Raw genomic sequence first — 14790 nt, forward strand, 5'->3', positions numbered from 1 at the left:
TTGCCTTTAGCTGAGTTCATCTACAATAAACAGCTGCTATTTGAGTATTCAGATGGCACTATAAGAGCAATTGTATGGGAGAAAGTGTAGATATCCCTTATGTTAGGTTGGATTGAGGTAATGTGATTAGTTTGGATCATTGTAGATCAAACCACATAGAAGATCTGAGTGTTCGACAGAAGCTTCTTATTGCCCAGAGCTGTCAAAAGGTTATGCTGATAGGTAGCATCAACCATTGGAGTTTGAAGTCAGAGATTATATGTTTCTCTAAGTTTCTTCATTGACTAGTATTGGTAGGACTATATGAGCTAACAAGTTATTGCCTCATTATATGACACCGTACTAAATACTAAGCAGAGTAGGTCCTATGGCTTATAGAATTGCTTTACCTTCGCCCTTATTCGAGATACATGATGTGTTTCATGTGTCACAATTGAAAGCACATCAACTGAATCCATCACATGTGATTGAGCTTGAGGAAGTAGAGCTTTAAGAGAATCTCACTTACCGAGCTGAACCAAATTGGATAGTGAATGTTAAGGAAAAGCACTTGTGTAATAAGACTATCTGATTACTAAAAGTGTTTTAGCAAAAAAATGGCTCTTGGTGACATGACGTGGGAAACAGAAGAGAGCATAAAGTGGAAATACCCCATTTATTTCTTTAAGGTGAGTTATAACTGTGTTTGAATGTTAGGGACAAAATTCCTTTAAAGGAGGGAGAATTGTAACATCCTGAATTTCAATTCAAGAAATTAGTTGCTCATTAGTAGTAATTAGTGGATTGATTATGGTTTGATATTAGGTTGATTTTTGTGTTGGTTGATTAATATTAATAGGATTGAATGGTGGAATAGTAAGTCAGGATGTAATGTGGGAGCAACAATACGAATCATCTCACTATGCCATGCATCATGGCATGTGCTGTAATGCATGGCACAAAATTCACTTAAAGCTGACGTTTCTAGCTTGTGAAATTAGAAGAGGAAGAGAGGGAAAACATATTTGGAGGAGGAGAGGGAGCTTGGCTCTACTAGGGCTTGGATTATTCTAGTTATCGGGAGTTTGTGTCGGCCAATGACTTGTCGAGTAAGTATCATACAGCCTTTATACTACATTTCTACCTAAATTTCTTTAAGTTTGGTCGATAGAAGAAATTGAATCAAGAAGTTTTAAGGAATTGAAATCTAAGGGAAAGGCTTAAAAAGGGATTTTGAATGCGAAACTAAGGTTTTGCAATTGGTTTGAAGTTTAATGATTGAATTATGAGGATATAGGCTTAATTAACCTAAATTATTAGGTTGAAATAGAGAAAATTAGTAAATAAATGAGTTAGGCGGGTGTTTCGGTCATTTGAGTAGCCTAAGGGCAAACCAATTATAGAGAAAAGGATTATATGGAATTCAAGAGTTGTTAATTGATTTATTTTTATATATTAAGGAATTTGACTTAGTCAAATTAATGCTTGTGTTAGGTGTTAGAAATTGATTGAAGGATGTTCATTATGTTGATTGAACATTTGAGGGTTTCTTAAGGAATTTGGAGACTTGAGCGTTCAATGCAAACGATAACTTTTAGATTAGTAGGGTAAAAAGGTAACTAGAATAGCCCTTTTAACTTGTTCGTTTGTGAAATTATTTACAAATACTTTAGATAACTATATGCATTATGATTTATGAACTAATAAAGTGGCAATATTGTGAAAAGGGATACACATATGAGTGTGTGAGTGGTGTATGAAATGTATGTGAAAAGACATGTGCATAGACATGAGCATTGCATTCGTGAGTATATCATAGACTAGGGTAGGGGGTCATAACCCTACTCTATTCAGGCTAGGAAGTCTTGAAGGTCTTGAACGTAGAGTTTACTCTGCCAGGAAAGACAAAGAGATCTTGAAGTCTTGAGCGCAGAGCTTGCTCTATCAGGAAAGGACTTAGGAAAATGATCCATGAGTGTACCTTAGTGTAACTCATCCTAAAATTTTAAGATTTGAATTTATTTTAAAAATAAAATAAAATATCTATAATAAATTAAAATTAAGAATAATTTGATAAAGTCCAAAGTTGAATTTTTCTCAGCAAAGTTTGGTTTTATTTGATTTTTTAACTATGGAAAAAATTATCAAAGTTGATCCAGGCTTGTGCTATAATAAAAATGTTCGGCCCTTTTTTGTAATTTTTTCCAAAGTGTTAGATCAGCATTTTTAAGAGGAAATAGAATGCAAAAACTGAATTGGAAAGGAAAGAACAAAGAGCACGAGAGAGTGAGCGGAAGAAAGAGAGGAGAAAGAGAGGGAGTTAGGCTTGGATCTAGGAGGCTTTGCGACCGTTGCAAGCTCGGCTACACACAGGTAAACTCCCTACTTCAATCCTCATCCTTCCCCTCTTGATTTTCTTCAATTTTTAGAAGAGAAAATTTTGAATTTTGATCCTAAGGCTTTATTCATGTAAGCTTTGATTTTTTTAGATTCTTGGAGATGTTTTGAGTTGTACATGATGCCCTAATGTTTTGAGCGGGGTAATTGGATGAAAATAGAGTTTTAGGACAAAAGTCAAACCCCAACAGGTTAGGTTTTGCTCCCAATGGTTTAAGTCTATTAATTTGGTTCTAATTTGCTATTTGAACCCAATAAGATTTAAATTAAGGTTTGGTTTCATTATAAAGGTTAATGGTTAAAAGTTGGTGATACTAAGTGAAGTTTTTAATTGATTAAAAATTATATGAATTGAAAATTGGCTTAGCTGTGGCTAATAAATGGTTTGGTGGTTAAGTAGTATTATGTGAATGGTTGGTTAATATATAAACTATTGGGATGAATTATGGCTCATTGACCCAAGTTATGTGGTATGAGTTATAGTCTTCTTATATGCCATTTGCCATGAAAAGTGATTGTGAATCAGTTATATGTTGTAGAAAAATTGTTGGTGGAACTTATTGAAAATTAAGGAACAAGCTAAGTCCTATTTTGTACAAGAGGAACCCTTTTGATACCAAAGGGTTGAGGTAATAGTGTAATTTATATTTCTTATTACTTTGTTTTAGCTATTTTTGAATAAATATTACTAGCTATCTGCATTTACATGTTTTAAAAGATTAAATGTGCTTTATAAGTGGTTATGGGGGTACTACTTTGATTATAGTGCAAATATGTTTTTCTAATTGTTTAACAATATATATTTTATTAAAATGAGATTTGTTTGCATGTATTGTAATAATAAAGAACAAATTTGCACTTAAGAAAGTGTAACTAAGGTACCTTAGATAGGCTAAGGGAACCATTTAGGAAGATTTATAAATGTTATACTACCTTAGAGTGTTGAAGTGGTCAATACTCGTGAGAAAGGTAGATACGGAATAAAAGGTATGATCTCGGTGGGAGTCACCAATGAGAAGTGTGGACTTTTGATATTCTATGGCACACTGCCAGTACTCAATATTGCCTTACGTATTGTGGGCTCAGTGCACTAAAGTGGTTAGTGTATTGAGTGTTTAACACCTCTCAGTGGGGGAGGAAATCCGACATATGAAGTGTGAGGTTGAGTGCCTAGGCCAAGGTAGCCTTCACATGGAGAGTAAGTCGGGCTGGTTGTGAGAGGGAGTTAGCTTTGACTGCTCAGGATTCACATTGAAGGGGCATAGGCGGTTCGATAGATTAGATCATGCCTTAGATTATATTTTGTGCCTGTGGAGGTAAAAGTAGGTATAAGGTTACCTGTGAGTTAAAGAGTACCAGGGAGCATTCTGTTGGTCATGAAAGGCCATACCGGCCTATGTCATGCATTCATGCATTTTAAATGGCTAAATTATATACTATGTTAAATTTATTATTTGTTTATTCAATTATGGCTTACTTTGTAATAATCAATGTAGATTTTCTATTATTAAGACTGTGGTTATCTCACCCCTTTCTTTTCAATATTTCCAAGTCCAGGCGAAGAAATCAGTGGAGGACAGGAAAAGGAGCAAAGCTAGGGGTTGTTTGTGAATTGTAAAGAACTGTAACCCCTTTCTTTGGAGCAAATCTATTGTAATGTATTTAGAATTATGGTGTCAGTAGGATGTGATTATGTATATGTGTGTGAGTATGTGTGGATTGTATGGCTTGTGTGTGAATTTTTGTTTACTTGTAGACTTGTGGTTAGGAAACTTGGCTATGGTGTGTAGTTTTAATGAATTTATTTAGTAGACCAGTTTTCACTATAAGCAAATATTTATTTTGGTATATATGTGATTCGACAAGCAAATGCAAAGTGGTTGCATTGCAAATGGTGTGCTATGGGCAAACATAAACCTTGGATAGAGAGAGTGGGTGCGTGGAACCCCCAGAGATCTCTGAGCCAAATGAAAATATTTAGCGTGCATATTCATATGTGTATATGATATTTGGAATAATTTTTGGCCACTCTTGTATGATTTGTGCATTTTAGGAGTTTATGGTCCATTTTGGGAAATGGTACCCAGGAGGTCAAATTTTGGTATAAAAGGTTTTTGTATCATTTAAATGTTCTATCAGGTGTTCTTACTCCTATTTGACGTATTCAAAGTGTTCTCACAGGTTTATGACCATTAGGATAAAATTTGAATAATTTTGAAAATGGGTTTTTACTAAAAAACTGTACTTTTGCATCGAGTGTCTAAATCTTAATCCGACCGTTGGATTTCTCTAAAACTGTACTTTTGGGTCACAAGTAAAACCTTTTATAAGCTTCATGTAGGCTTTGGAATCATGTCGATTGGATATCAGACAGAGAAATGACGTACTCTGGAATTTGGTCTAGAAGAGCTGTCATGACAAACAAAAGTGTTGTCATGACAGCAATGGTGATGATATTGCAACATGCACGAAATTTAATCCGTCCGTTGGATCTTTTTAAAATTTGGTATGCTAATAGTACTCTTTAAAAGTGACATGTGGGCTTTGGAATCACTCTGATCGGAGGTCAGATGATAAAATGGTGTACTCTGAAAGTTAATCTGAAGGTGCTATCATGACAGCTTTTAGTGCTGTCAAAACTGTCATGACAGCAAAAATGATCAAACTTGTAACATGTCTAATTTTTAATCCAATCATTAGATCTTTTTGAAATTTGGTACACTTATAGTACCCTTTGAATGTGACATGTGAGCTTTAAAATCACTTTGATTGGAGGTCGAATGGCGGAACGGTGCCTCCTAAAAGTTGGCTTGGGAGGGTTGTCATGATAGTAATTTAATGCTATCATGACAGCATCTTTATCCTACTTTCATCTAGCTTGCTTCTGTGCGCTATAGGTAGAATCTATAAATTTTTTTTAAAGTCTTAAATGTTTATTTTGCGATGATGTATCTGTTTAGTGATTTAAATGATTTATTTCTTAAGTTGGTTAGAGGATCAACTCCTTAACCACACTTAGTTTATTTGAATTATTTGATTTTTAGATAACACTCAGGGCAAGTGTTACACTTAGATAGGGTAAGGGGTCATGGTCCTACTCTATGTAAGGCTAAGAAGTCTTGACAGTTTAAGTATTGAGAATGCTCTACTAGGTGGGACTCAAGAGACCACCCATACTGATGATTCCTAGACCAAGACAGTGATTTAGTAGGCCCTATTTCTTGTAAGGCTAGAAGTCCTGGTTCAAGTATAGAGCTTGCTTTACTAGGGGGAATCGAGAGTGCATGAGCATAGCAATGCATGAGAATGATAATGTATGCATGTATATTTATATTGTTTCATTGAAATTATGCTACTTTATCTCTTGTTTATAATTTAAGTTACTAGCTAGTAATTGAGGTTTATCCAAGTTATTAGAACATATGTCTCACTCAATTACTTTTGTATACAGGTGAAGAGAGCACAAGAAGGCCAGGAAAGGAAATGAGGAAAGAATAGCCTCGGTTAGTATAACATCTTAAATTTCTTAATCCCTTGATTAGCTGATAGTTCAACTAGTATGAGATTAGAGATTTAGATGATTACTTGATAGTTTGACTTGTCAAGATGTTGTGCGAATAGATATGGGTGAGAGGATTGCCTTTTGAGTCAAAGCAAATACGCATGGTGAGAACTAATCTCATTGTGCCACGTGCCGCATCTTATGCTACATATGCCATGGCACATGGACCAGAAAGTGACTTCTTAAGTCATGAAATTTTAGAAATTTCAGAAGGGAGAAATCTGAAACACACAAGAGGAGAAGAGAAGGGCTGAAGAGCTAGGGCAAGCCATTTTGATTGATAACTTAGTAAGGAAGCTATGTATAATCCTTACCTTCCATTCTACACAAATTTCTCTAAAAATGAGTTATAGAAAAATTGAATTGGTGAAATTTGAGGGTTTGATTCTTACCTAATTGTAATAAAAAGGTTATTGGGAGTTAAATTATAGCTTTGTGACTGGTTTAAAGCTGAATGGTAGAGCTTTGAACCTGTAAGCTTAATTTAGCCTTAAGAGAAAGAGATTTTAGGATAAAAATATGATTTGAGTGAAATGAGACTGATTAAGGTGATGTAAAGTAATAATCGGATAGTAATGGAATACGACTTAATATAGCCATAATTAGTAAATATGTGTTTTTGGTCAAAATAGACTAATGACTAAAATTTGTCAAATGTATTCAGATTGGCATATTGATCGTGTGAGTTAAGAAAAAAAGCTTGTGATAAGCTGTTATGGTAGTTGAAATCCACGAGTAACCTTTTAGTGACAGAAGGGTTGAGATAACTAAATAAGTTCCTTTGTTTGACTATTCATTGTAACTGTATGTCAGTATGCTATGTAATGTATGAAATGGTTTTCAACTAAGCATGATTTATAGTATTTTGTGAATGTTGCATGAAATAACTTTTGACTGGATAAAAGGATTGAAAAAGGTGATTTTATATGGTTTGTATATATATGTGTGTGTTATGTATGAGAAAAAATGTAAAGTAGTAATGAGGAACCTTGAATGATTCGGAAAGCATGATCATAGGGGTGGGAGTTCACCTAAGTAAAGAAGTGGTGATAAAACCATATAGCATATTCTCCTTAATTCCTGATGGGATATGGTGTTGTAGAATTTTACCTCCTTAGTATCTTTTAAAGTGCAGCATTGGAGAAGATATTCTTAGTATTTATTGAGATGCAGTGTTAGAGATATAGGACTCCTTAGTTTCTGTGTGATACGATGTTGGAGTCAATGACATTCCATTGTGTGTATTGGGGGAAATCATAGTCTGAAAGTGAGATAGAACAACTTTAACCAGGTATTCTACCACTAAAGGTAAGCTCAGGACCAATAAGAGTGTACATTGATCTAAGTCGAGCCTATGGTTTCATGTCAGGGTGATTTAAAGGTTTGATCAGTAGTGATCATGCTATATGACGCAATATACTGCTATGTATGGTATAAGCAAAGAAAAGTGGTGAAATAAGTTTAAAAGTGATGAAATGTCTGATATGAGGGTTATTTGAAATGAAGCATGTGATACATTATGTTAAAATGGTATATTATGCTTTACTTTCATATAGTTGCATGTGATAGTCAATAGGAGTGAGTTATTCTATTACTAAGATTTTTATCTTACTGTCATGATTACATTTTTAGAGGACCAAACAATGATCAAGGCAAAGGAAGAGAGTCAAGACCGGCTTAGAGTCAAGAAGCCGTGTGATTCTAGAGTTTGTGTAAGAGTTTTGTGTAATGAACTAGAAAACTTGTGTATGTATGTGTAAATAAGTTGTCATAAAGTTGCATGCATGTTTTGAGTAGTGATTTTATGAAATCTTAATCTAATTATATATGCATATGATGAAATGAATCAGGGGCTAAGATTTGGGCATATATATGTTGAAAGTGTAGTGAAGATGGTGAATCTTAAACCCATATGAGAAATTATGATGAAATGAATAATTTGGGACTAAAATTGAGTAATATATATGTTATGAATGTGAATATATGAATGTGTAGAGAAAAAAGGCCATGTGGGCCAAGTTGTGCCAAGTAATAGCAAATTGTTAAAAGTTTTGAAAAGTGAAAATTAGCTATTAAGGGGTCAAATTTTGGTATATAGGTATAATTGTGATACATGTTGGTCAATCAAGTATATTAGGTTCTTTTGGACTTAATCCAAGGCCTTATGTAATCTAATGAGAGAAAGGAATCAATTTGAGTGCTTGGGTGTGGAAAATTTTTAGACAAAGTGACTTTATGCACTCGAGTGTTCAAATTTTGATCAGATTGTTAGATTATGTCCAAACTGTCTCATTAGCTAGCTTACGAGATAAGCTTCATGTTAGCGCATGCTGAAAGTTTATCATTTTGCTATTAAAATGATAGAAAAATTTTAGACAGGCACACCACAGTGCATGGTGTCACATGCTACGGCGCATGTCACAAAGAGTTTAGGCGTGTGGCTTTGTGCCACATGTCGTGGCACACATGCTGCATGCTATGATGCATGGCCTATAATTCAACTTAATTTTATGGTCTTTATATCATGTAATAGGTGATGTGAATGCATATGTTTTGCTTCCATTGTGTATTGTTCAAATGTATTATGGTTTTGATGATTTTATGAAATAAGTCTTTGGTTAAAGCTTTTCAAATAAATTCTTTGATTGTTGAATCAATGTGATGAAGTAGTGATTCTGTTAATCTTCTCCTGTATTGAGTGGATATGGGAGGAGGTTACACATCTCACTGAGTTTATCATAGTGGTGAATATGTGAGTAAGCCTAGATGCTATCCAAGCAAGTTTATGTTATGATGTGTAACTTATTCCACTTGTATGAAATGTGAATTTATTATGAATATATATATGTGCATATGTGTGGATCTTAACTAAATAGTGAGGCTTAACCCCATTTGTATGAGTCAAGTGTACTAGTGATTCTCGACCATATGGTAAGGCTTAGCCCCATATATGAAAGTTGAAAGGTTGAAAGTTGAATAAGTTTATATGTATATGTGACTACATGTATTATGCCCCATATAAGTCCACAAGTATGTGATGTGGCATTAAGAGGTCAGAATAAGTATTTGCTGTGATATATGGATTATAATGTGTCAATTAGGTATGTGTTATCCTTTTGAACTTGGTTCAAGGCCCAAAGTAGTCTAATGGGATAAGGAATGAGAATTGAATGCTTAGGTTATCCAATTTTAGATCGGCCCATTGGATTGTGTTCAAACTTATCTCATTAGATAGAATATGTTAAAAGCTTTGTGTAAGTGCTTGAATCACTTTAATTGGACAATAGATGTAGAATTCGTGCATGGCAGAAGTTTGCTTCTGTAAATTGTCATTTGATAGCAAAATTGCTATCATATGCATCACGACGTATTATATGTCACACCATGGCGCATGGCACAGTGAAGGGAGCCTATGGCTCTATACCACATGTTGTGGCACATGATGGTGCATGCCGCATCACATAACACGTTTTCTAGAAAAATAATTGTGTTTCTTTGAGTCATAAATTTACGTTTATACCTTCGTTAGCCCTCTTGTTTGAACATACTTTTTATGAAGTCAAGATCCTACATTTTTAAAACAAGTTAAGAGCTATTATTCTGATATTGTATTGTTATTGTATGGTATTAGGTGTGTGTGGATTGGTAAAATTCGGATTATATAGCGGACCTTACATCTTACATCTCTCCTACTCCCTTTATGTGAATTTTTAATGGTTTGGGGTAATGTGGGGCTTGAGTTTCATTCCCCTTGGGTAATAACTGAACCCATTGACTTAGTTATGGTCTTAGAGAATTAAATCAAGCCTCTAAACTTGAGTTTATGGATTATATAATGATTTGGAGTTTTTGGATTCGGTTTAGACGAACCCTAAGTGGAAATAGGGAGATTAAGAGTAATGAGAGTAGAGATTTGGGGTTATTAGTATGTTCTGGTGTTAAATGGGATTAACGAAATATGTTGGGAGAATTGATAGGGATTAAATTAAGGTTTTGGGTATAATAGGTACTCAAAATTTGTGTTAAAAGGGGTTAATTAATGTGTCGATTGATAATTAAATATTTAATCTTGTAGATTAAATATTGATCGAGCATTATTACGCAAGTAGATACACGTGGGGCCATTGTTTGACCACAATAACCCTTTTAGTGACATAAGGAATGAGGTAATCGGATTGTATAAACTCTCTATTTGCTTGTTCAGACGGTTGTGTGGTTATTTTTAAAGCTAATACTCTTGTTTTGTATTAGTATAGTATTAACATGAAATGATTATGATTTAGAAACTTTATGTGAAGTGGAATGGAAATTGTGTTTTGAACATTGTGGATTTAGAAGACTAAACCTTATATTCAAGTATAATTATTTGTGAAATTTTACAGTTTAAGTGGAAGTGATCACTATAGTCAAAATTACATGTTATGGTTATATGTGGAAATCATTGAGCACATTTTTGTCATGGTCATTGTGAGAGGGTGAGAGTTCAATCTAGTGTGATATTAGGAATATTATTTGAAAATTCAAATGGTATATTGGCACCATGGAGGCCCCAATGCACAGTTCTTTATTGTTTGAAAATTCCAATACTATGTGACATAGATTAGGCACCGACACCCCTAGTATTTGTGGACAGGTGGAATCTGTAATTCATAGTGGGTGAAGGCACTCTTGGCCAAGGTTGCCTCCCATAATTGGTGAGTTTGGGCCAATCCAGTCACATGGATTTGGTTCAATTGAGTTGTCAGTACACAGATTTAATCGAAAGATATAAGGAGGGTATAAGATGATATGTTGATAATGCATATCATTCTATAACTATAAGTATGTATGTAACTTGTTCCATATGTTTTATGTGCCATTTCACATACTCACTATCTATTCTTATATACTAGTAGTTTGATTAAACTATTTGTTTATTGAGTCCTCGACTTACCCCATGTTTACATTTTAGATGAAGGCTCCGATAGGGGCTAAAGGAAGAAAGGTACAACCGAGTATTGAGGGGACTTGTGTTTATATTGTCTTTTCTCTTTCTTATGGTTTTGTAACAAATTAAATATACATATGCCAACTTATGATCATTTATTGCTTGGTGGTCACTCACATGAATATTGTTGTAGTTTGCGGGTATCTTGATCTATAATGTTATAATTGTGATGTAATGGTTGTGGGAGGTCAAGATACTAATGTAAGTGTCATGTTGATGATTGATTATGTGGTTGTATGGCCTAGAAAAGTTTATGATAGATTGTTGTTTCCCCTTGAAATTATGTTGTATTTGGGGATTTTGGTAGCCAAATCTTGCGTGGGATATTATAATTATGATTTAACTATGTAATTAGGTTATTTATGATCTATTTAAGTTAGTTCAAGTGGTTTCACAATTATTGACACTTGATAAGTGAGTTTGAATATCTTGGTTGTTGTTTTCGAAAGAAAAGGTACCATTTTTTACAGATGTCCAACTTTCAATTGGTTTAATATTTGGTTGTGAGACTAGTGTCAATAACTAGGTGGCTCTAAAAGTTTCGTGTGGACGCTTGAATCACTCGCATCAAACGTCAGATGACGAATTGGCGTGTTTTTAAAGTTTGGCTTGGAGTGCGGTCATGACAATTATCCATGACATTAGTGGTATGCCACAGTGCAATACTTAGCAAGAGCATTGGCTCTCTGTGGCATCTGCCATAGCGAACAGCATATGTGCTATGACGGATGGAGCTATTATAGGGGAGATAAATTGTCGCCTTTTATGCTAGTTTTTAGATGTTATTTGTTTTTATTGCTTTCACTATCTTTCATACTTTATTTTAAATTATAATTTAAACTTAAATAGCTTTTCAAAAACGTTTTCTTGAAATCTCAATTTTTGAAACTTTTTTGATCATTATGGTGTTTCTTGTTTAGTGTTCTATGTATTTGATAATATTAAGACGGACATTATAAATTGTGTTTTATGTTTTTAAATTTTCAAATGTCATGTGTTTGCTATTTAATGACTTTCAATATTTTATTAAATTTATTAATAGTTTTAATTCAGATGAAAGTCATTTTTTTAAATTTATTAGCAAAAATATGATTAAATAGATAATTATGTGTGAGAATAGACATAAAACTTAGTGAACCAATTTTAACATTAATTCTAAATTTTATACATATAGAAAGACCCAATTTATAAGCCTGAAGGTGAAAATTTTAAAATCTAAGTCCAAGAAAGTAAATTAAAAAAAAAATTGCACAAGTGATATTCGTTGAAGTAAAAATGCGTTTTAGTAAAAATATTCTAATAATTAAATGTAAATATATTAAAATAAAAACTAAAAATATAATATTTTTTAAATCCTAATAATTAAATATAAATATTTTAAAATAATTTAAAAGACAACTCAATAATTTAAAATATTACATTTATTTAAAAAAAATATAAAATTTATTTTAATAAAATAAATATATCAAATTTAATTAATTTCGCATCCCCTCAACATGCCCAGTGATTGATTAAAATTCAAGAATCAAGATGTGATTCAGTAAAGTAGAGCAGTCCCATTCTGGATAGTTCTATCCTGACACTGAAAAAGAAAATAAAAATAAAAATAAAAAAGTCCTTACCAAAAAACATACGATCATTCATCCGTTTTTGGCCTCCCAAAGGTTTCCAATTGATCGACAACCTGAGAAAGTGTCATTGTAGAGGAGCCATCTTCTTTCAAAGCAGAAGCAGCAGCAACCTTCAACTCCTCAATTCTTCTGCGAATCCCATCTCCTTCTTCTCCATCCTCCATTAAACTTCTCACTACCTTAGCAATCTCCTCCTTCTCGACAACACCATTTTTCTCATTCGCTTTTGGCCTCATTAGTCCCACCTTCAGCCCTTCCGTCACCAAAATGGCGTTCATCTGCTGCTCTGCAAATAACGGCCACGTGATCATCGGCACACCACACACAATGCTCTCGAGGATCGAATTCCAACCACAATGTGTTAAAAACCCTCCAGTTGAACTGTGTCTTAGAATCTCATTTTGTGGGGCCCAAGAAGACACGACCAAGCCTCGTTGTTTTGTTCTTTCTAAGAATCCCAATGGCAAAAATTGCAATGGATCTTGTTTTTCATCGCTCAAATAAGCAGAATTCGCTGATTCGCTTGGTTTTCTAACAACCCACAAGAATCTTTGATCGCTCAATTCTAACCCTAAAGCTAGCTCATAGAGCTGGTCCTGACTCAGTGTCCCTCCGCTCCCGAACGAAACATATAAAGCAGACCGTGGGGCTTGATTTTGCAACCAGTTCAAACAACCCGACCCGTTTCCAGGGGTACTTGACCCGGTTTGGACTATGGGTCCGATTGGGAACACGTTTTGAAGAGCTCTTACAGTGCTCTGTTCCATTTCAAAAAAGGTGTTGACCAAGAACCCATGAGCAAGAGAGGAGCGTTTACAGCGTTGAAGCATGAGCTCATAAGAGAGACTAGATCGATCTTGAAGATGCTCGGGAAGATCAAGGCCGCTGATCGGAATGCCACATCCAGGAATAATCTCGATTGGATTCTTCAAATCTCTGTACTCGCATGAAACCTCTCGATCCAGCCTCGGCAAGTTCAGAAACAGAGACAGCGTCATGGCGGAAGGAGGGAAGTAGATGAAGGACAATAGATCGAGCTCCTTGGCTATCTCAAGAACTTCATTCGCAAAAGGGTCTGTGATTAGAGCGACAAGTGGCGGGGACGACGACGACGACGAACCGAAACATAGCGTTTGGAGGGCATCACGGAGAGAAGGAAGGGAGCGAGAAAGAGCGAGTTGGACCTGAACAGCAGGAGGATGAAGTTGAGAATCAAGATCGTGTTTGGAGATGGGAGGGAGGAAGATGCAGCGAATAGAGGAAGAAGAAGGGAGGGATTGAAGAAAGGTGATGGTGGGATCAGGAGGAGAATCAATGGTGGGGAAGATGCAGGTCACGTGCAAGTGAGGGTGGAGCTGAACGAGTCGTTTTGAGAACTCGAGAATGGAGGCTTGGTGGCTGAACGCTGGAATTGAGACTGCTGCTATGTGAATGGTTGGCTTGTGAAGAAGATGATCCATTGGAATTAAGCCGTATCTTGTGATTTATAATTTGTCGAAGGAAGTTGTGATTTGGGTTTATAAAGGGTATGCAGAGGCAACATGCATAGCTTCAAAAGTTAGAAAAAACAAAAAAGAATGCTGCCTTGTGTGAAGGGCAAGCAAAGCAAAGCAAAGCACCCAACGTTGACTCGAAGATCTGTAAGAAGCCGCCTTTGTTAGCCTTTGTTTGAATGTAAAGAACATTCTCTCCATCTATAGGATACTCTTAATTAATTTTATAAATATTAAGGAAAAATAATTAAAAGTCATTTTTTGTATCACTAAAATAGTTTACTTTTTAAGATTACTGTTAAGTTAAAATTAATTTATTTTAATTACAAAAAACTTTTTATATATAATCTCTCTTTACAATACGTTTAATAAGAGAAACTTTTTAAAAAAATAAATTCAATGCTATTGATCACTTATTACAAATTGTCTTACATTAATTAAGATCAATATATTAGCTGATAAAAAATGTTTTATATTTTAAATATGATGGAGAATAATTTGGACTTTTTAGACTTTCCATGACTAATTTTATCATGACCGGTGGGGGACATTAAGTTCATGAGTCACTGTAGTTTTCAAGTTACATCCAATAATCCATCGTTTTTTAAAGAATTGATTAACTAGTGCCGCGTAATTTTGAACTTGTATCTAATGGTGATTTGGAGAATAATAAAAATTTTTTAAAAAGATCAATTAATTTAAATTAAGTTTTAAGTGTAAAATTTTAAAAATTTACAACTT

At 34.4% G+C, this 14790-nt stretch overlaps 1 protein-coding gene across 2 annotated transcripts in view; it reads right to left on the bottom strand.

The window, feature by feature from the left end:
* Nucleotides 1-14226, bottom strand: part of LOC129288646 (hydroquinone glucosyltransferase-like) — a 38258-nt gene extending 24032 nt beyond the window's left edge. For both annotated transcript variants that reach the window (XR_008588041.1, XM_054925325.1), the window contains exon 1: nt 12548-14226. Coding sequence is in view for 1 of the 2 variants with exons in the window: in XM_054925325.1 (XP_054781300.1) it covers nt 12562-14016 (1455 nt within the window). In the remaining variant the exon portion in view is untranslated. The remainder of the gene's footprint in view (nt 1-12547) is intronic.
* Nucleotides 14227-14790: the final 564 nt, after the last annotated feature.

This window comes from Prosopis cineraria, unplaced genomic scaffold (assembly GCF_029017545.1).
Source record: "Prosopis cineraria cultivar Desert tree isolate PC_DT_omini unplaced genomic scaffold, ASM2901754v1 PC12, whole genome shotgun sequence".
NCBI lineage: Eukaryota > Viridiplantae > Streptophyta > Magnoliopsida > Fabales > Fabaceae > Prosopis > Prosopis cineraria.